This window comes from Ctenopharyngodon idella, chromosome 4, assembly GCF_019924925.1.
Source record: "Ctenopharyngodon idella isolate HZGC_01 chromosome 4, HZGC01, whole genome shotgun sequence".
NCBI classification, from domain to species: domain Eukaryota; kingdom Metazoa; phylum Chordata; class Actinopteri; order Cypriniformes; family Xenocyprididae; genus Ctenopharyngodon; species Ctenopharyngodon idella.
In genome coordinates, this window is record NC_067223.1 from 13,567,773 (window position 1) to 13,590,821 (window position 23,049).

The 23,049-nt window shown below is 37.1% G+C and overlaps 1 protein-coding gene across 3 annotated transcripts; it reads left to right on the top strand.

Moving 5' to 3' along the window:
- Positions 1-503: 503 nt before the first annotated feature.
- ipo8 (importin 8) lies at positions 504-21,710 on the top strand. Of its 3 annotated transcripts, none has more exons than XM_051890934.1 (25): positions 505-710; positions 2,760-2,841; positions 2,943-3,099; positions 3,183-3,341; positions 3,574-3,730; positions 3,809-3,898; positions 3,977-4,071; positions 4,881-4,965; positions 5,165-5,299; positions 5,375-5,474; positions 5,840-5,916; positions 6,849-6,965; positions 7,058-7,147; positions 8,343-8,508; positions 10,088-10,248; positions 10,329-10,454; positions 11,070-11,145; positions 12,356-12,481; positions 12,718-12,815; positions 12,906-13,001; positions 14,389-14,609; positions 15,137-15,342; positions 18,126-18,347; positions 19,187-19,316; positions 21,023-21,710. In XM_051890934.1, coding segments are annotated over exons 1-25 (3,057 nt in total). In that variant the 5' UTR covers positions 505-626; the 3' UTR covers positions 21,024-21,710. The 3 variants fall into 3 exon arrangements, with proteins under 3 accessions (XP_051746896.1, XP_051746894.1, XP_051746895.1); XM_051890935.1 differs by having other exon boundaries at positions 11,070-11,136; XM_051890936.1 differs by lacking the exons at positions 18,126-18,347; positions 19,187-19,316; positions 21,023-21,710 and adding an exon at positions 16,081-16,487 and having other exon boundaries at positions 504-710.
- The last annotated feature ends 1,339 nt before the right edge of the window (positions 21,711-23,049 follow it).

Sequence of the window (23,049 nt, forward strand, 5' to 3'; positions counted from 1 at the left end):
TCATTTAAATATAATCTATTTAACATATTGTTATATCTCTATATCTGTCCATTAAACCTTATTATATTGCAAAGACTCATTAAACTTTAGCAAAATAAAAAATAACTCAAAAAATTAGTTTGTCAATTAGTCAAAACTATTCCGAATGTATAAACTTGTACGATAAATATTTTTATTTTTTATATCTATATCTATATCTATATCTATATCTATATCTATCTATATACTATATCTTATATTATAAAATATTAAATAAATGTATAAATATACGTTTATAAATGGTTTAAATGCTCGTTTCTCCACAAACAACACAAATCTTTACTTTACATAATTGTCAAATTTTCGTGCAGTTTTATTTCTAAATAGGCCACCATTTAGATGCAGTTTACATGTTTATTTCACAGTCATGCTTTAGGTATGAATGAGGTCCCTTTAATTTTTTACTTGCGGTCAGCAGTTGTCATGCCAGCCTCTGCCGTAAACGTTTGGCTTTGTTCTTTGCGACGATGACAGTCGCTTGACGGCAGACTGGGGCAGGGCTGCCTGTAAGATCCGAGACGTCTGATTGTCCGCGCATCTCCTGATAGTTCAAAGTTTAATCAAATTAATCAATCGCATCGGGCCTGATGGATCCCAATCGAATCATACAGGCTCTGAAGGGCACAATAGACCCGAATCTCAGGCTAGCGGCTGAGAATGAACTCAACCAGGTCAGTGATCCATCTGGAGAAGTTTCTTTGGGAAACAGAATCACCAAAACACCAAAGATGCCTTCAGTGAATGTGGGGTTGTAGGGCCTGATTTTAATGCAAAAGACTAATATAATACAAATTTATCTGATTACGGCACTATTTATTCTTTGCTGACTATTTAGATGATTGGTTTTGTATTCATTGGGTTGCAAACTACTTGTAATTCATCGATGGCATCAGTGTGCAACAATAGAGAGAGATGCGGTCCTCTTCTGACAACCTATCCTTATGGACTAAATTATAGTGATATTTATGTCCTGTGCTTTATTCTAAGATCTGATCTGTTTTAGTTTTTATGCAAAAGAGTAGTAATCCTATAATATCCCTATGAATGAATGCGCACTAGAGAATTTATAGTCTGATGTTGTACTGTGATATGACATTTTTCATTGTGTCCTGATTCTGCTGCATGTAAATCACTATTGCTACAGACCACTGATGCAATTCTGTGCAATCCGCACTCTGAACAGCCAACACAAAGCGCTCTATATAGCCTAAAGTCAGTTCTGTGTGTTTGAGAGAGTTGATGTGCTTGCCTACCAAAATCTTATTTTTAAATATTAAGTCCAATTAGTTATATTATTTCAGTTCAGTTCATTGTATTTCATTTTGACACCCTAATGGTTCTTTGTTATGTTTCTTATAGAGAGAATATGAAATCAAAATAAACAATTCTTAATTTTTTATGAAATACTGATGTATCTATTAAAAATGATTTATCTGTGCAGATTATTTTTAAATTCAAGTGTGCTCGTAATCTTGAATCAAAATTACTTCCCCTACCTCTTGTAACCACATCCCTTCTCTTCTCTGATGACGTGTTTACTTGCATGAGCGCGGAACAATCTGTCACTCACATGACATCACAGCATCACTATTCTTTTAAGAGCTGCTGTGCAGCCAAATAATGTACCAGTTATCAATGTAAAGCTGCTTTGACACAATCTACATTGTAAAAAGTGCTATATAAATAAAGGTGACTTGACTTGACTTAACAGCAGCAGCAAATCACAACTATACAAACAACAGCATTGGGCCTAGAATAGAGCCCTGAGGGACTCCACAAGAAAGGGATGCCAACGGGGACTCAAATTCTCCAAGGCAGACAGAAATCTTTCTGTCAGATAAATAGGACCTAAACCACTCCAGAGCAATGCCTTTGATACCAAGACAATGGTCCAACAGAGAGTTGGATATTGTGATCAATGGTGCCAAATGCAACTGTGAGGTCTAAATGCATAAGAATGGCAGAATCTGTGAGTAATAAGAGATCATTAAAAACTTGTGCAAAAAAGTGCAGTTTCTGTACTATGAAGGGTTTTAAAACCAGACTGAAACACTTCTAAAACACCATGTGATTGCAGCAGACCGCCTGCCACACACTACTCTACTACTCCAGTCCAAATTATTTTTAAAAATATATATTTTGTATAAAAAATGTACATTTGCTTTACAGTAAACTTAAACGTCTATATCATTTTTACACTTTTTTTTTTTACTTAAACTACAACCATTTAAGTTCAGATCTGTGCTTAAAAAAGCTTAACAGGTTAATGATTTTTGCTCTATGAGCTGTTTCAGTGGTTCTGAGTTGAATTATTAGATACTGGTAGGATGAAACCATCAATTTTGTAAGATAATTTGGTGCTAAAGTGGGTGATGACTTGCTGTTCTCAGTGGTTCTCAACATGAATAAAGATTAGAGTTGTCAAAAGTACCAACTTCAGTAGCAATCGGTACTGAAATTTTAAGAATATGACGCTTTGAGTGCTGTTGAGCGGATTCGTAAACACCTCTGATTGGCCATTGTGTTCTCGTGCTCATCGGATATGTCTGGCGCTCAAAGTGTCACATTTTTAAAATTTCAGTACCGACTTGTTATCGAAGTCGGTACTTTTGACAACTCTAATAAAGATAAATCAGTCAGGATTGCAGATTGATATTGTTTACAAAAATCAAACTTGTCAACCTCATGATTTAAAAATGTATTGTTTTGTTTTTTTTCAGTCCTACAAGATCATCAACTTCGCCCCAACTCTGCTGCAGATCATTGTGTCGGACCAGGTGGAGTTTCCTGTGCGACAGGCAGGTAAGAGCTTCTCTTTTTCTGTAATGTTTGAGATCTTTCCCTTTAGATTTTGTGCATTCTGATTGGATGAAATAGCCAGTGACATCATATTCTTCCTCTAGCTGCCATCTACCTGAAGAACATGGTGAGTCAGTACTGGCAGGACCGAGAGCCCACTCTGGGGGAGGTGGTGTTTCCCTTCAACATCCATGAAAACGACCGTGGACAGATCCGAGAAAACATGGTGGAGGCCATTATTCGCTGTCCAGAGTCCATAAGGTGAGTCTGTTGTGTGACTTCGGCATTGCTTAAGAATTACAGATTTGAAACTTGAAAATGATTTTTTTGTTGTTAATTGACAGGGCTCAGCTGACAGTATGTTTGCGTGCCATAATAAAACATGATTTTCCTGGACGGTGGACGGGCGTAGTGGACAAGATTAACCTGTACCTGCAGTCCCAGAACAGTGGGAGCTGGTACGGGAGTCTGCTCGCTCTTTACCAACTCGTCAAAAACTATGAGTGAGTGAACCATAAACCATTCGATATGAAACAGCAACAAGACCATAACAAAAAAGAATCCTCAAGTTTGATTTTATGGTGACTTTAAAGTTCCTTACCTGGGATGAGGTCCCTTTAATTTTTTGTGTGGTCAGCAGTTGTTTCAGTCAGAGCAGTTGGTTAAATCAGAGGTTTATGAAAGATTAAATGAAGTATGTTTGAAAGTTGATCGTTATGTTTCTGTGGTGGGCAGGTTTAAGAAGGCTGAGGAACGGGATCCCCTGTTGGCTGCGATGCAGATCTTCCTGCCGCGGATCCAGCAGCTCATCACTCAACTTCTGTCTGACGCCACCTTCATCTCAGTTCTCATCCAGAAGCAAATCCTAAAGATTTTCCATGCACTTGTACAGGTGTGTGTGTGGACATTTGTTTACCTGTTTAGTCCTGACGCGTCATTGCTGAGTCTCTGTTTGTGTTTGTGTCTGCAGTATTCTCTCCCCCTTCAGCTGATCAATAACACAGTTATCAACCACTGGATGGAGATCCTGCGGACAGTTGTGGATCGGGACGTCCCAGCGGTAAGTTTGTGAAACGGTTAACAGTTAAGTTATTATGGGCAGATATAATATCACAGCTCTCTGCTGAATGATTCTCAGGAAACTCTGGAAGCTGATGAGGACGATCGACCCGAACTGATCTGGTGGAAATGCAAGAAATGGGCTCTGCACATCATCACAAGGATGTTTGAGAGGTGATTAAACAAGCCTGACCACAATGTGGTCATTTATAATAGAAAGAACTTTATTGATCCTCTAATAGGAAATTCACTTTTTACAATGGCAGATTAAAAACAGAGAAGCACTCAATGATAATGTTTTTTCAATAACATGGGATATTATTATATTATATTATATTATATATTTTTATATCATTAATTACATTAATTACATTTTTGATCAAATAACTACATTTTTGTATATTGTATATTTTTGTATAATTACATCAAATTTTTATCAAAATTGGAATATATTATATCATGTAAATTAATTATGTTTTTTTGTATGAGTAATTCAGTTCATTTTTTTTATCACAATAATTTGGAATATTATATTTTTTGTATATTGTATTACATCAGTTTTTATTAAAATTGGAATATTGTTATATTATGTAAATTATGTATTTTGAATGATTAATTCAGTTAATTCATATATATATATTATGTTATATATTTTGTATATTGTAAATTTTTGTATAATTACATTATTTTTTTCAAAATAACTTCTTATATTATAATATTATCTAAATTAATTATGTATTTTGTATGATTAATTCAGATAATTCCTTTTATCACAATAATTTGGAATATTATATATTTTTATATATTGTATATTTTGTATAATTTTCATTATTTTTTATCAAAATAACTTGGAATTTTATATTACACTATGTATTTTATTATATTATATTTTTTGTATATTGTATATTTTGTATAATTACTTTTTATCACAATAACTTATATTATATTATATTATTCATACTGATTTTTATATCTATTTCCAGATATGGGAGTCCAGGAAACATCACAAAGGAATATGTCGAGTTTGCAGACTTTTTCTTGAAGACTTATGCTGTAGGGATCCAGCAGGTATGAACAGCTTTTGTAGTGTTGACATTGACACCTTGCGCAATTAGGAACATATTGTTGTTGTACCATGGTACAGTGATGGTATTTTCATGGTACTTCAAAGAACTCAAAATACCATGCCCAAACAGCATGACGAAACCTACCTTTTTTGTTTAGTGACCTGTAAGATTTCTAAATCAAGTTCTGTTTTTCCTTGCAGGTCTTGTTAAAAGTGATCGACCAGCACAGACAGAGGCAGTACGTGAGTCCTCGTGTCCTCCAGCAGGCTCTGAGCTACATGACTCAGGGCGTCTCGCACTCACTCACGTGGAGACAGATGAAACCGCACATGCAGGTGGGAAAAGGCTGAGGAATAGCATCACATGACTTCATATAAATGATAACATTCGTAATATCTGTGTCTCTGCAGACTATAACTCAGGAGGTGGTGTTTCCTCTGATGTGCTATAAAGACGAAGACGAAAGACTATGGCAGGAAGATCCATATGAGTACATCCGCATGAAATTCAGTCAGTGTGCTTTTTTGGCCATTAAGTTTCATTAAGATGGTGTTTTTTTTTACGTTCTATTCAATTCAAAATGTATTTATCGAATTTACATCATCACTCAAAATTATGCATAATATTTTGCTGGTTTGGTTGATTACAGTTCCTGTGATATGTCTTGAGATATATATATATAATATATATATTTTTTTTTAGCTATATCACCAAGCCTACTTGCAAATAGTTTAACTTCCTCTTCCTTTAGGAATTTAGGAAAGGATCCTGCTGTTTTTAGATTGCATTACGATAAGACTGCCTGATCTGTGGTTCCTTGTGTGTGTGTGTGTGTGTGTGTGTGTGTGTGTGTGTGTGTGTGTGTGCTGCTGCAGATGTGTATGACGATCATGTGTCCCCTGCCACGGCCGCTCAGACTCTATTGTGCACAGCAGCCAGGAAGAGGAAGGAGGTGAGTCCACCCTCAGGCCGCTCTTTAACTCCAGAGCTGGTGTTTACATTTGCATTCCAAAGAAACACTCCACACTTCCAAGAAGCTTCTTTATATTTGATCAAAATTACTTGCTAGAGATACAAGGACAGCAAGGGAAGAAATGAAATAACCTCAAATGTTGTTTTATGCACATTTCTTGCACATTTTTATGGGGCTCAAGATAAAAAAAAATGCTGCCCTAAATAGAGCTTTACAGTACTAGCCATGAAAAACAGTGTCAGTGTCTCTTTCAAGTAGAATTACAACTTCATTTTCTACTATAAGGCAGCTCTCAAGTGTGCATCCCTATTCGCATACTATCAGTCCTAAGTAGTATTCGAAATTAGAATCAGTGTGTCTCAAATTGTAGTATGTTGAAATGAGTATTCCAAAGATACCTGGAGGGTCCCGGATGGTGATCCATGCACACTCTAACGGCTGATATTGCCCACAACCATTTGCATATTGGTTGAGTTTTCGATTAGAACTACAAACATGAATAAAAAGTGTTAAAAAACTACAAACATGGTGGATGTGCGAGAAAGACGGTTAAGTAGAGAAGTTTAGATAAAGGGGTTTGAGTGATTAACAATTCCAGAACAAAGAATCGGAATCAATTTTTAAAAAATCATAATCGAACAGCCCTAATTTCCACATCAAAGAAGGCGGAGCCACAGAGCGCACCTACCTAGTACGTAATCACCATGGACCAGTGGTAATTCGAAGGTGTTTACCAGCTGCAGCAAACTTTTTCAGAAAGTTCGCTTGGCAAGCTTGTTTCAAACTCCCGAAACGAACACCAAACGAACTTCGCTTTGGCCTGATTTTGTTCAAAATGACATCACACCAGTTCGTTCTTCCATTTCGCTTGAAGTATATCGGGGCCTTTAGCCTTTCCATGTCCTTCTCAGGTCTTGCCCCAAATGATGGAGTTTTGCCATCAGATCCTCATGGATCCCAACGCTGACCCCCGCAGGAAGGATGGGGCGCTGCATGTGATCGGCACCTTGGCTCAACCCTTGCTAAAGGTTAGATTTAATTAGCAAGAATTGCTGTGTGACCCCAGTTTAATTACAAGCTTTCTACATTTGTGTTTTCGTATGTCCTTCTCTTTCTTCAGAAACGGGTGTACAGGGACCAGATGGAGCTCATGTTACAAAACTATGTGTTTCCTCTACTCAACTCTAATCTAGGCTACTTGAGGGCCCGGGTGAGTGAGTGTTCACCGCCAGCCTTTTATCTGCCACATGAGATTCTTAAATGGTAAACTATTTAGTAGGGATCAGTGTTTTTGTAGTATTATTTATGTACTATTATAGTTTTTATTACTATTTTGAATTATTTTTTATTTTTCTTAGTGTCAGATCGATTAATCACGATTAATCACATCTGACATAAAAGTTTGTTGCTACATAATATGTGTGTATGTGTATCTATCTATCTATGTATCTCTCTCTCTCTCTCTCTCTATATATATATATATATATATATATATATATATATATATATATAATTTATATATATATAATGTTCGATGGGATTAATCGAGATTTGACAGCACTTTATTTTATATATATATTTTTATATGTAATTTTTATTTTAATTTTTCAGTAATTTTATGTGCTTTTGACATTAGGCTTTTTTAAAATATTTCTAAATAGTTTTATTTATTTTTTTTTCATTTTTAGCCTGATTTAACTAACATAATTTTAGTATTTCAACTTAAACTTTTTTTTAGTTAGTTGCCAAGGCAACTTTTCTAATTTTCATTTAGTTTAATCTATGTAATCTCATATTTATACTTTGTTTTATATATATATATATATATATAATATATTATTATTATTATTTTTTTTTTTTTTTTCAATTAACAACAAAAAAATGTTTTTAAAAGTTTTAGGATATGATTGGTCAGGATGGCCAACTAGTAATCCTAACAACAGAGTAGTCAGTGAGTTTTTCTATAGATTTAATGTCCTTTTAATTAAAATATAGAGATGTAAGTCTTGGCATTCTAACTAACTATTAGACTAACTGTCAGCGCAGTAAAAGTTGTGTCTCTAAATTCATCCTTTTAAAGCACTACAGCCATCAAAGCGCCGTTCCTCAACAATAAATTGCAAGACAATTACTGCCAAACTTCAAATCGCTTCCTGTCAGAATTTTTCCCTTTATTATGCGTAATTGGTACTGCAAGTCTCGTTTTTTGTTTTGTTTTTGAGGACTAAAATAGTTTTGTTCAATTATATTTTATCTGTCATCTATGAGGTGTGTGCTCATAGTCCATATAAAGAGAGGTTTCTGGTGGACATGACCAACTAGTTGCTCAAAGAACTCACAGATTAATTTAAAAGTACGTTTTGCGCATTTCCATGGAGACGTAATTCTGGTGTGTCTCTGTGCAGTCGTGCTGGGTGCTGCACTCGTTCAGTCCTCTGAAGTTCCATAACGAGCTGGTCCTGAGAAACGCTGTGGAGCTCGTCAAACAGAACCTGGTGGAGGACAAGGAGATGCCTGTCAAAGTGGAGGCAGCCATTGCACTGCAGACGCTGGTCAGGAACCAGGAACAAGGTTTGGGCTCTCACACACACACTCACTCACATTCTCACTCACTCAATCATTCACTCACTCACTCACTCACACACACACTCACACACTCACACACTCACTCACTCACTCACTCACTCACTCACTCACTCACACACACACTCACACACTCACACACTCACTCACTCACTCACTCACTCACTCACTCACTCACACACACACACACACACACACACACACACACACTCACTCACATTCTCACTCACTCAGTCATTCAATCATTCACTCACTCAATCACTCACTCTCTCACACATTCACCCACACTCACACACTCATTCACTCACTCTCTCACACACACTCATTCACTCACTCACTCACTCACTCACTCACTCACTCACTCACTCACTCTCTCACACACACACACACACACACTCGCTTACTCAATCACACTCACTTACTCACTCACTTACTCACACACTCACTCACTCACTCACTCTCTCACACACTCACTCTGTCACTCACACACACACACACACACACACACACACACACACACACACACACACACACACACATATCACACTCACACTCACTTAAGGCAGGAACACACCAAGCCGACGGTTGGCCGTCGGGCAGTTTTTGTTCATCGGCCGACTAAGTTTTCTCAGTGTGTTCTGCACCGTCGGCTGAAGTTGGTCCTCGTCGGCTTTTTTTCGGCTGATTAGACATGTTGAATCGGCGTCGGAGCTCGTCGGTCCGTCGGGCCATCTGATCATTCTGATTGGCTGTTCAGCTACTGCCACCTGCTGGTACGGAAAGGCATTTCAACTTACGCAGGCGCAGAACGGACGTGCTACTTGGCCGTCGGCTGTCGAGCATCGGTTTGGTGTGTCAGGCCAACTTTGGACCCAGATGCTGCCGACGTGAGCCAACCCCGCAGTCTGCTTTCGTCGCCACTAGTTCGTCGGCGTCGGTTTGGTGTGTTCCTGCCTTTACACACTCTCACTCACTCACTCACTCACTCACTCACACACACTCACTCACTCACTCACTCACTCACTCACTCACTCACTCACACACACACACACACACTCACTCACTCACTCACACACTCACACACTCACTCACTCACTCACTCACACACTCACTCACTCACTCACTCACTCACTCACACACACACTCAATCAGTCACTCACACACACACACACACACTAACTCACACACACACACACACACACACACACACTCACTCACTCACTCACTCACACACTCAATCAGTCACTCACACATACACACACACACACACACTTGCAGACTGTTTGCAGACACTGTTATTGATATATTGACAGAATATGAAGCTTAAATCAAATAATTGTAAGAGGCTTTGTCAAGCCACAAACATGAAAATTCATCTGTCTGTTTTCATTTGAGAACAAAATGCAGAACACTTACACACTTAATATGCATCAAATTAATTATGCTAAATTGAATTGGTTTACTCACTGTAATTGGTTTAAGAGAGAAGTGGATTAACCTATTTAAATGAAAGGCTGCTCTGCCCCTCCAGTACTTACAAAACTCTCTCTGTCTCGTGTGAGTGCAGCTAAGGTTTACATCCGACCCTTCATCAGGCCTGTGATGCAGGAGCTGCTGCACATCATCAAAGAAACGGAAAACGACGACCTCACCGGTGTCATTCAGAAAATGATCTGTGAATACAGCGATGAAGTGGCCATCATCGCTGTAGATATGACACAGAACCTGGTACTGCACTTGTCTTTCTTTCTCGATTTGTCGTTGGTTAAAACATACAGCGTCATCCTAAAATAGGTTCTTGTGCGCAGGCTGAGATCTTCAGCAAAATTCTGCAGAGTGAAGAATATGAGGAAAGTGAAGATAAGACCGTGATGGCCCTCGGTATCCTCAGCACCATAGACACCATCCTCACAGTCATGGGCGACCGAAAAGAGGTTTGGACACATGCTTGAGACTAGAGCTGCACGACTCTGGTTCAACTGAGAACACGATTCTCCCATGATTTTGAACAGACAAGAGGTTCTGACAAAATGTTAATTGTGGCAGTCTATTTAAAATGTTTAATTGATCTGAATGAATTATTTAAAAAAAAAAAAAAATGATTGAATGAATAATTCAATGACTCACTCATAAATACTTGTTTCGAAAGGTGATGCTCTTTTGATAAACTTCCGTAGACATCAGTGTTTATATCCAAAATTATAACTTGTATCCCAGTACTTGTGTATGAATATACAGAAATATTAATACTGTGTGGTTGAAAAGACTGTTTGTGAAGCTGTTTCATACCTATACATGACAACTGCTCTCTCTGGCTCAGCAGCAGCGCAAACACATATGATAACTTTGTGTGACGAACAGACAGAAATTGTTCTTTTGTATCATATCTTTTAAGTGAATCAGTTTATCTGGTTCACAAAAGAGGTCTGAATGATTTGTTGGCAAATTGGTCTGATCAGAATGATCATGTTTGGTACTGTCTCTTTAAATTGAATTGAACTTGTTGAACAGGTTAATATATTTCCTCTCTCTCTCACTTTCTGTCTTAGATCAGTCAACAGCTGGAGGGAATATGCCTGCAGGTGATTGGTCTCGTCCTTCAGAAACCCATCATAGGTATGGCAGGTGTGTGTGTGACACTATTTTCTAGTTCAAGATTATTTATCATGCATTTTTTAGTGGCTTCTCATAAATTACATTCAATAATAATTTTAAAGACATCCCCATAAAGATTCTTAAAGTTGCACTATGTAACTTTTTTTGTTTAAAATTAACAAAATTTAAATGAGTCAATACATCATCAATCTTTCTTCCAAAACATGTTTTTGTCTATAGTAAGATAACCATATTCATCCGCACAGTCACGCAGATCCGAAGCACAACCAAAACAATATTCTTCCGCAAAATGCATGCAGTTTTGTTTTGAACCGCTAGAGGGCCAAAAGTTACATAGTGTACCTTTAAGGTGTGTTCACACTGACAGTGAATTGCAGCAAAGTCCCTTTAAGGCAGCGTATCCACCAAAGCGTTTTTTCAAATTGTTTTCAATGTGAGCGTCGCATTTTTAAAACAGCAGGAGTGTAACAAGGTGCCGAGCTTCTATTTCGCGCTAAAGCGCTGAGCGCTCAGCGTTTTTTACTGGTCGCTGAGAGTTGAGAAATGTTCAACTTTGGGTAAAACGCAGCACTCATCACTGTCACTTTGTGCCCAGCCGTCCAATCACAGTGGAGGAGGGTCGGGACAAATACAACAATGACCAACCGCCACATTCTGCTAATACAGCGTCAACAGATGACAGCAACAAGCATGATAACGAAACAAAATAATTTAAAACAAGAGCCAGAGCAAATACTTTACATTGTATCGACATTTTTATATAGAAACAGTGCAGAAACAAACTATATGTGAAATGAGATACTAGTAACACTTCCATGGATATTCCATATCATAGAAAGCAAAGCGTCTCAACTGAAAAAAACGTTGCGCTGCTGAAGATCACTCAGTGGCCATTTTAGAAACGCCTCTCGGGCAGCTATTTCAGTCATACAACTACAGCTTGTGTTCAGCAGAACAAAGAAATGTATACAGGTTTGGAACAACATGAAGGAGAGTAAATGATGACAGAATTTTCATTTTTAGGTGAACTATCCCGTTAATTGCTGTTATTGTGAACACGCCTTACAAAAAAACATTATAACATTTGACCACATGATGGAGCTCTGATTTAAAAATTCAATATCAATCATTATATGTTACATATATATTGTTTTTCTGTCCTCAAAACGTCCTGTCTCTGTTTCAGGAGCGATCAATCACATTCCCTCTTCTTTTTCAGAGTTTTATGAGGAGATCTTGTCGCTGGCGTTTGGACTCACCTGTTATTCCATCTCCCCTCAGATGTGGCAGCTTTTGGGGGTCCTGTACGACGTCTTCCAGCACGACTGCTTTGACTACTTCACAGGTCTCAGACGCACATGTAGCTCAGATACCACACCTAGGACATAAAACGCAGCCAAAAGCCCAAGCCCAGACTTGATCTCTCCGCTCCACCTTAAACTATAACTCATGTCGTGATTGAACTAGGTTGAAAGAGTCATTAAGTTGATGGATGTGCATATTTACTTGAGTCATTTGAAAATGATTGCAGCGATATTGAGGACTCGCTTAACGATGCGATATATTACCCTGTTGATGCAGATATGATGCCCCTCTTGCACAATTATGTTACTGTGGACACAAATATGCTGCTGACAGACCCCAAGTACCTGGAGGTTATTTACACCATGTGCAAAAAGGTCTTATCATGCATTTCCTCTATTCAATTCTTCCATTTTATTCTTCCATATGCATTTGAAATTTGACCTTTTGACCTCTCATCCTCTCAGGTCCTAACTAGTGATGCTGGAGAGGACCCAGAATGCCATGCTGCCAAACTTCTTGAGGTCATTATATTACAGTGCCGTGGACGTGGCATTGACCAGGTCAGTCATGTCTGTGGGTTGACGAACATCCATTTTTTTTTTTGTTATATTATGTTAATTTAGTGTGTCAGGACCAGTGTTATTTTTTTAGTATTATCTATATACAATATAGTTTTTATTAAGATTTTGAATTAGCTTTTATTTTTAGATTTTCAATTATATTTTTAGTTTTAGTATTATTTAGTTATGTGCTTTTGTCATTTTCATTAGTTTTTTTTACTATTACTATTTAGGTTAAATTTATTTTATTTTTTTCAGTTAGTAATTTTAGTGCTTCAACTAATTTCAATTTCTAATTTTTTTGTAGATTAAATTTTACATCTAATATTTTATTTCAGCTTTTTTCAGTATTTTATTTAAGTTTTTATTGCAATATTTTTAATAGTTTTAATTTTAGTTTGACGGTTTAATGAACAATATCAAAGTGCACATTAAAGTCACTGTGAAATCTATTTTGACAATTCTTGCTTGTTATTTTAATGTATTATTGCAGTAATTATTATGAATGATTTATCACATCATGAATTTTTTTTAAATTCATGTGCCCTCATAATCTTTAATCTAGGGCCCTGTTTACACCTGGTATTAAGATGTGTTTTGGTCGATCGGATCACAGGTAGACGAGGGAGACATTCTCGTTTACACCTGGTGTTTTAATTCATCTCTTTTGTCCACTTTGAACCACTTCTGTCCTGATTTCTTTGAGGGGAGGGTCTATGGGTGCGTAAATGTATGGGCTTTTTTTCAGATCTTTCAATCTAATGGACGAAATAAGCTTGCGCAATTTACATATGAACGCGATCGGAGACAACGGAAAAACATACGGGGAGCAGCAGCTTTCGTTTCTGCTCTGACAGCCACAAGACCGGCCGAATACTGTGGCTGTGTGTTAGAAATCAGGAATGGTGGGAGAACATTGTGCTTGGTAAGTTTTTCGTCTTCAAAACAAACTTGGGTCTTCAGCAGACAAGTTTAAATCCTGTCTGGCTAGCACGCTTCCTGTAATGTTTACGCATTAGGTCAGTATGCGGAGAGTTCGAATATGTTCGAACATATTCGACCATATGAGCGTGTACACTATGAAAGCAATCCAGTCTAATGCATTTTTGACTACCTTTGGAAGCGGTCGAAAGTGGACAAGCTCAAAACATTTTAGACCCTGTTTGCACCTGAATTTAGCGTCATCCACTTGTGATCCGATCAACCAAAACGTATCTCAATTCCCGATGGACAAAATCAAGTCTCTGCCTTCATTTTTTTTCTTCTTCAAGAAGTTGTTTCACTCTGATATACATCATAATAGGGAATAAAAGACTATCGCAGCTTCCGTTTCATGCCGACCTTAATGCAGTGTCACATTTGGTGCCTGTCTGTTTATGTATTTTAGTGTATCCCTCTGTTCGTGGAGGCCGTGTTGGAACGGTTAACACGTGGTGTGAAGTCCAGCGAGCTCCGCACCATGTGTCTGCAGGTGGTAATTGCAGCTTTGTACTACAATCCCACCCTGCTGATGCACACACTGGAAAACATCCGCTTCCCACACAGCCCGGAGCCAATCACAGCACAGTTCATCAACCAATGGATGAATGACACAGAGTTCTTCGTAGGGTGAGGCTGTTTGCACAGGAAATGCTTTCCGTTTAGTTCAGAAGGTCACATGCAGTTTATTAACATGTTAAATACCTTTGTCTGTATTTGTGCTGATGTGGCGGCTGTTCCTTGCAGGGATGCACACTGTTTAAAATTGATTTTTAGAATTTCTGTTAAATTCTGGAATTTGAATTGAATTTGAATTTAGGTAGTAAACTGAATTAGAATTTTGAAGTTCATAGAAATGTATGTAACTGCGTAAAATCTAGTTTTAAATAATATCTGCTGTCGTTTTTTCAGTATGAATTATTCATAAACATGTTATCATGCATTCAAAATATGGAGTATTTCCATAAACATTCATAATTCAATTCTAATTCTCAGATTTTTACGTTCTGGTTTATGAGTAACATTACCATCTTTTTAGCTCTCTTAGAAATCTTCAGTCATCACCCCTGAACATTTAATTGAATTACATTTTACATATTTTATCAAATTACATATTTAATGTTTATAATAAATATATGATTGCTTGTCATCCACAGACTACATGACCGTAAGATGTGCATCATTGGTCTCAGTGTTCTGATGGAGCTGCCCAGCCGCCCTGCGGTCCTGGAGGAAGTAGCGGGTCAGATTGTCCCCTCCATCCTCCTCCTCTTCCTGGGTTTGAAGCACATCTACGCCTCCCGAGTGCTCAACAAACCAGAGCAGCTCGCCAGAGCTCAAGGCTCAGAGGAGGAGGAGAATGGTGAGATTGTGTGTGACATGTTATGGGAGAGACATTCTTAAAGGGATAGTTCACACCAAAATAAAAAATTCTGTCATTAATTATTCACCATCATGTTGTTCCAAACCATAAGACTTTCTGGGGCTTAAAGGTAGTAGTTGCGTAGGCTGTCAATGGAGGGACAGAAAACTTCATTTCATTAAAAATATCTAAATTTGTGTTCTTATGGGTTATTTGTCTTATGGGTTTGGAACAACATGAGGGCGAGATTAATCACAGAATTTTAATTTTTGGGTGAGCTAACACTTTAAGCATTTCACTTTCAAAGAATTTAGCGTCTGTACCTTTAAGACTTCTATATGCAAATTACCTCATTTACATAAATACCCCTTAAAGGTACCATAGCAATTACTTTAATTCTAAGGGTCCTGGGAGAGAGTGGAAAATGGTCTTTTGAAAAGATGTTTTGGTGCACAAAACCTTGACTAGTGCAATAAATGACTTTTAGTGTATAAATTGGCCACTTTAACAGAAGATCACAGCAAATAGAATGTAATTAAGACCTATCAAGTCCAATGTTCTGTTTGTTGTTGCTTTTGGTGGTCTGTATGGTTATATTAATCTCACAGATTCATCAACTTCACCTCAGGTAAACTTAATCTCTGCACAGGAAGTACTATTTCTGGCATATAGCTTCAGGTTGGTCTTTAGTCATCAGGCTTTACAGACGACTGAGAACTGATTGTATCTCTCTAACAGGGCCCTGGAGACATGGGAAATGGAGGAAAGACTTGCGCGAGTTAGTTTAACATGATTCTGAACCTTTGGGCATGAAGCACTTGACTCAAACGAATTAAATTGATCTTCACGACACTACACCCCTGACCTGAATTCTGACTGCATCATACTGTTGGAGTTATGGATTTATTGATGCTATGATTCTGGTTCCTGTGAGACAGACATCAGCTGCATGCCAGTTTGCATACTTCTAGTACGCTCTTAATGTTTGTACTTAGTTTGTGTTGGAGAGACCTGTGCAGAGAACTATGCAGTATTGTGTTTAAGCATAAATCTAGCCAAATTTAGTGAGAAGTTTGTTTGAATCAGGAAAAATGAACTTAAAGGTGCAATATGTAATATTTTTGCAGTAAAATATCCAAAAACCACTAGGCCAGTGTTATATATTTTGTTCACTTGAGTACTTACAATATCCCAAATGTTTGCAACTATTTGTAAATCGTGAGAAAATTGCAATTTTAACCAAGGCTCCGGGACGTGTGAGGAGTCGCCTGTCAGTTGCGTCATACCCGCGTTAACCCTCAGTCTGCCTTGGTTTCCGGTTTTATTTTGTAGAAACCATGGAAACACCAAAGACGCTTTAATACATTACACTTTTTAATAGACAAGGCAACAACTGTTTTGATATATTTATAGACAGAAAACTAATTATTGTTATATAGCTCAACACATTTAGTCTTATTGTTTAAATCTAATTTTCTTGATTTTTTGCGAGTACCATGCTTTACCATGCCTCAGAGAAAAACGCTATTTTGTCAAGTGGCTAACATAGCATAATCAGATGCAGCTTTATTTTTAGTAACAGTAATACAGAATTTTCTCCATCATACAATATGTTTTAAAATGAATTGCATGCCATTTATCAACACAAGCCATCCAGCATTTAATATGATCGATCTAGCTTACTGCAGTATCTCAAACAAGTGTCTCACGGCAGCCACCGAGCAAACGCACAGAGTAACGTTATAACATCATTTTCAACACTCTCAAATGTATCTAATATGATAAACAGAGCTGCTTTACCTCATACTCATGACCGGAAAAGCGGAAGCGGCGCCAGCGACTGTGGCATAATAAAAGTTCTGCCGCTCGTGAGGCGTGTGTTGCGCAATCGCTCCAGCGGCCTCGTTCAGCTCCCACAACACAAGTCTTTGGTGTCCCCAGAATGTGTCTGCAAAGTTTCATCTCAAAATACCCCACTGATCATTTATTATAGCTTGTCAAATTTGCCCCCATAGGGTGTGAGCAAAAACACACAAATGAGCTGCTGCTCCCGGCCCCCTTTCCAGAAGAGGGTGGAGCTTTAACAGCTCACGCTTCGCTTGCTCAACAACAACAAAACTGGAGAATCTCACGCAGCCAAAATTACGATCGTCAGTAACGGTGTTCAGCCTTACATTGTTCAAACCGGAGTCGGACACTGATGGAGAGACTCAGGAAAAAGTTACAACATTTAGAATGCAACTGGACGTTTCTGAATGGTTAGTGGATAAATTTATGTAGTCGCTGTGGAGTTGATTCAACTCATCGACTAGCATGTGCCGTCATGTTAATCTTTTGTGCAAATCCAGCGTTGAATTGACCCTCATTTGTGAAGCAGTCTGGTGTAAAATGACGGCATGGCAGCAACACTCTACAGCAGCAACTCTTCTTCTTCTCTAAAGCAGCCCAACATGGCCTTACCCCATTTGTTGCATGTTCTCGGTGACGGGGTTTATGTAAATTTTGGGGTTTGTGTTGTTAAATTCTGTTAAAGAAAATATCTCCCTTTGCATTGAACTTTGAGCATCAAATTTGCACACAGCTATTGTTCAATTGTAAGCTATATAAATCTCTTAGATCAATAAGCTTTTTTTGGCTTCATACTAGTGGGGCCGGTTGATTCATACTCTGGAAATCTCTATATTTAGAAGTGACCTTTACTTCAACAAGATCCAGAATACATTAACCCCTTCCTCTTCGCTGGAATCTGAGTTGGGAAATTCATCATAATGTCTGTTTTCCAGAGGAGATTCCTAGCGATGAGGATGAGGTCGGAGAGAAAGGGGTGGCCCTGCAGTCGTCCGGCGCTCCCACTGGGAATGACAATGAAGATGAAGATGATGAGGACGATGATGAATACTGGGATGATGAGGGTCTTGAGGGGACCCCGTTAGAGGAGTACAGTACACCACTGGACTACGACAACGGAGAGGATGAATATCAGTTCTTCACCGCCTCCCTGCTCCGTATGCACATTTTTCTATTCCATAATAAACCGCAAATGCACATTTACGTACTACATTTACATAATACATTTATTATATATAAGATATGTCACACTACGCCATATTTGCATAGGGCAGCCACGCCCACAGTGAAATCTCATTTGTCCAAAATCCTACTCCATATTCATGAATATTAAATAAATGGGGAGTTGATGTACAACTTGTCAAACGCTCGTTTTAATCAACATTAAGTTTTTAGGTTACAATAAATTTTTTATCTTTTTTTGCCTCCAATAGTCCATTTGAAATAGTTTTTTAAAAATTGAAAAATGTTTAATGTAGTTTCTGAATTAACTGTTAAATACCTATTTAATTATTAATTAAAAATTTTGTATAGCATGTAAACTCTCCAAATATCAGTTGATATTGTGATTTCTTTTCTTCTTCTTTTGCTCAGTATTTAATACTGATTTAAAACTCATATTTTTTTTATTATTGTTTTATATTTAATGCTTTTTATTTTGATGTTCACATTTTTTTTTTTTGGTCATAATTTTTTATCATTTTTTTATACTCCACTGGTTAATTTTGAAATGGTCCTGTGGTGTGGCACATTAATGTTTTAGAATTAATAATACTCCATGTATTTTCTTAAATTAAGTTCTTAAAATGTAAGTTACTTAAATCATTAAGATTGCATGTATAATAATTAAAAAATGAATGAACGAATTTAAGATTGCATATAACATGTCGTGATGGATGTGTGTGTATATATATATATATAATTTTGGAATATCAAAATAAATTCTGCAACTAATAAATTCTGTAACACCAATCATTGGAAACATGTCCTGTTGCAGGTGTTCAGAGTTCAGATGCAGGCTGGTATCAGTCCCTCACGTCTCCTCTGAGCGAAGATCAGAGGAAACAACTGCAGGAGATCTACAGCCTTTCCCAACAGAGGAGAAGCGCGGGAGTCAAAGGACTGTGGTAAGTGTGTTTGTGTGTGACCTTTTCAAAGACATGGATCGGTGCTTCACAACAGCTAGAAGCAGCACATCAGCAGTGACTGCTTTAAGACTCCACAGGAAGCACGGCTTCCTTTGAAATATCTTCAACTGTGGCTTATTTATCTTGTACAAATAGGCTACATTGACACTGTCAGTTTTTGGGTTTGACAACTGCATTTACATACAGGTGAGAGTCTCAAAATGTCCCGTTCACAAAGCAACTTACAGTATCATATCGAATAACCAATAGCGACAGTCACCAAAGTAATATGAAAGATGATGACGTCCATAAAACTGAAAGGTCTTATAACTTTCGACACGACAAGAGTTCAGTCGAACCAATCGAATTCATCCCTCATATCTTCATTAACCAACAGCAGTGTTTGTATCCTGGTGGAGGGCGGAGCATTTGAGTCACACGTAACACAAAACTAAAACGACATCAGCTCCGGTGGAGAACAGTGACTGGATCCAAAACCTTCATATCTCATATCTCCGTCGTTGTAAGTTACCGAAACCACATGAAAACATAAAACACACGGTAGACACAGGCTCTCTCGCACTGTATGAGTGACAGACAACTAGCTGTCCAGTCCGGTTCCATTCACATAGCTTAGGTTTTCCAAGAATGTCCTGAAAATTTACAGGTGCGAGTTCGGTTATAGAATGCGGTTGTCACTCCCGTAAATAACCATACTGTGTGTGAACGTAACCGGATTAAGGACTCAAATACAGGACTGAGAACCGAATTCTGCTGTTGTGTGAACTTGGCCAGAATCTGTACAAAATAACGTTTAAAAGTTTAGGATTGATAAGATTTTTTTTAAAGGGGACCTATTATGCCCCTTTTCACAAGAATATAAGTCTCTGGTGTCCCCAGAATGTGTCTGTGAAGTTTCAGCTCAAAATACCCCACAGATCATTTATTATAGCTTGTCTAATTTGCCCCTATTTGGGTGTGAGCAAAAACACACCGTTTTTGTGTGTGTCCCTTTAAATGCAAATGAGCTGCTGTTCCCGGCCCCCTTTCCAGAAGAGGGCGGAGCTTTAACAGCTCATGTTTCGATTGCTCAACAACAACAAAGCTGGAGAATCTCACGCAGCAAAAATGAGGATTGTCAGTAACGGTGTTCAGCCTTACATTGTTCAAACCGGAGTCGACACTGATGGAGAGACTCAGGAAGAAGTTACAACTTTTAGAATGAAACTGGACGTTTCTGAATGGTTAGTGGATAAATTTATGTAGTTGCTGTGGAGTTGATTCAACTCATCGACTAGCATGTGCCGTCATGTTAATCTTTTGTGCAAATCCAGCTCTGAATTGACCCTCGTTTGATGAATAGAAAGTTCAAAAGAACAGCATTTATTTGAGATCGAACTGTTATTGACATCATACAGCACTATTGCATGAGGAAAATATATTGGAAGCTCTGCTTCTGTACATAATTTATAGAGCTCTCAAAGGGGCAGGACAATAATTGAAATGGTGATGTACATGATTGACAGGGTTTGCATTTAAAAACAGCACCATTAACAGAGTGCTCCGAGACACTGATGAAGTATTGAAAACCATCATTCGTAAGCACATTTAACATTCACGTTACATTATTTATCCGTCTGATGACTGCTGTTGTTACTTCAAACTCTTGAAATAATTCAAGATTGTCTCATTCTCTTTCCCCATAGAGATGTTCCTCCATTTGTTCCGAGGCGGTACAGAGAGACCTGACACTTTGGATTTGAATCTGTAAAGAGTTCGGACACTAAAAACAGCCTGAACTCTGGATACTAGAGACATCTCGGTCAGGATGGGTGGGATTATTAACCCAGGACCCAAAGCAAGCTCTTCAGATCCAAGACTCTTTAACAGGAACACTGAGACTGATCTTTAAAACTGGTCAGAGAGGCCCCAATGAGGTCGAAGAGTTTACTCTGGGTCACCCTTTCCCTGAAGCTGTGTGTGTGTCTGTCTGCGCATCTGTGCAGGGTGTTTGTGCGTGCGTGCAGATGGGTGTGAGTGTGTGTGTATAAGTAATTGAATGTTAGATATTCTGTTTCTCTCAGTCTCTCCTCCATTTGCAATGAGTCAGTAGGAAACTGGACCAAGACAGTGAGGTGAGGCATGTCAAGGCAAGCTAGAGAGACAGACGGACACCGCTCCAGATTGACACACAGATGGAGGGATTTGCCGTGTTGGTCAGTGCCTTCAGAGATGCGTAGGCATATTTCTGCCCAAACAGATGAAATGTGCACTGACTAGATGTCAGAAGGATGATGTTTATAGTTGTCATATGTTTGTATGTTTCAGAGTTTGTTTTTGTAACAGTCTGTTTTCAGAATTAACTTAAAGTCATAAAAATTAATATAACACTAATCGTTTGCAGTTTTTTTTTTTTTTTTTGTATAACTATATCTATTTGTGTTTTTTTTTTTTTGAGCCAGATCATATTTCACCCCAAAATCAAATTAATATATATATTTTATATTTAAGAAAATTGAGCCTATTTTAGTACCATTAGGATTTTTTGCATCTTTTTTTTTTTAAGATTGTGACATTTTCTAGACAATTAACTACAGACTGCAAATTAAATTTACTTAGTGTTTATTTTTTATTTTTTATTATATATATATATATATTATATAAAATATGTGTGTAATAGTAATACATAATAATAACAATACATATGCACATTTTTATTAATTATATATATATATATATATATATATACATATATATAATCTTTTAATTATATAATAAAAAATGTGTACTTAATTAAATAAATAAATAAATAATACATATTATATATATATATATAAAATGTGTACTAAATTAAAAAAATAAATAATAATGATACATATCAATATTTTTTTTTTTATATATATATATATATATATATATATATATATAATGACATTTTATATAATATATATATATATATATATATATATATATATATATATATATACACTACCAGTCAAAAGTTTGGAAACATTACTATTTTTAATGTTTTTGAACGAAGTCTCTTATGCTCATTAAGGCTGCATTTATTTCATAATAAATACAGAAAAAAACAATAATATTGTGAAATATTATTACAATTTAAAATTATGTTTTCTATTTTAATATACTTTAAAATATAATTTATTTCTGTGATGCAAAGCTGAATTTTCAGCATCATTACTCCAGTCTTCAGTGTCACATGATCCTTCAGAAATCATACTAATATACTGATTTGATACTCAGTTATTATCAGTGTTGAAAACAGTTGTGTTGCTTAATATTTTTTTGGAACCTGTGATACTTTTTTCAGGATTCATTGATGAATAAAAGGTTAAAAAGAACAGCATTTATTCAAAATATAAATCTTTTCTAACAATATAAATCTTTACTATCACTTTTTATCAATTTAACACATCCGTACTGAATAAAAGTATTAATTTCTTTCAAAAAAAAGAAAGAAAAAAATTACTGACCCCAAACTTTTGAACGGTAGTGTATATTGTTACAAACGATTTCTATTTTAAATAAATGCTGATATTTTTTAACTTTTTATTCATCAAAGAATCCTGAAAAAGTATCACAGGTTATAAAATAATATTAAGCAGCACAACTGTTTCCAACATTGATAATAAATCAGCATATTACAATGATTTCTGAAGGATCATGTGACACTGAAGACTGGAGTAATGATGCTGACAATTCAGCTTTGCAT

What these genes read in the sequence shown, in the direction of transcription:
- ipo8 (XM_051890934.1), top strand. Translation starts at nt 627, where the DNA reads ATGGATCCCAATCGAATCATACAGGCTCTGAAGGGCACAATAGACCCG. An exon ending in GGTCAGGAACCAGGAACAAG is followed by an intron (nt 8,509 to 10,087) that starts GTTTGGGCTCTC and finishes GTGTGAGTGCAG; the next exon opens with CTAAGGTTTACATCCGACCC. An exon ending in GTGGACGTGGCATTGACCAG is followed by an intron (nt 13,002 to 14,388) that starts GTCAGTCATGTC and finishes TATGTATTTTAG; the next exon opens with TGTATCCCTCTGTTCGTGGA.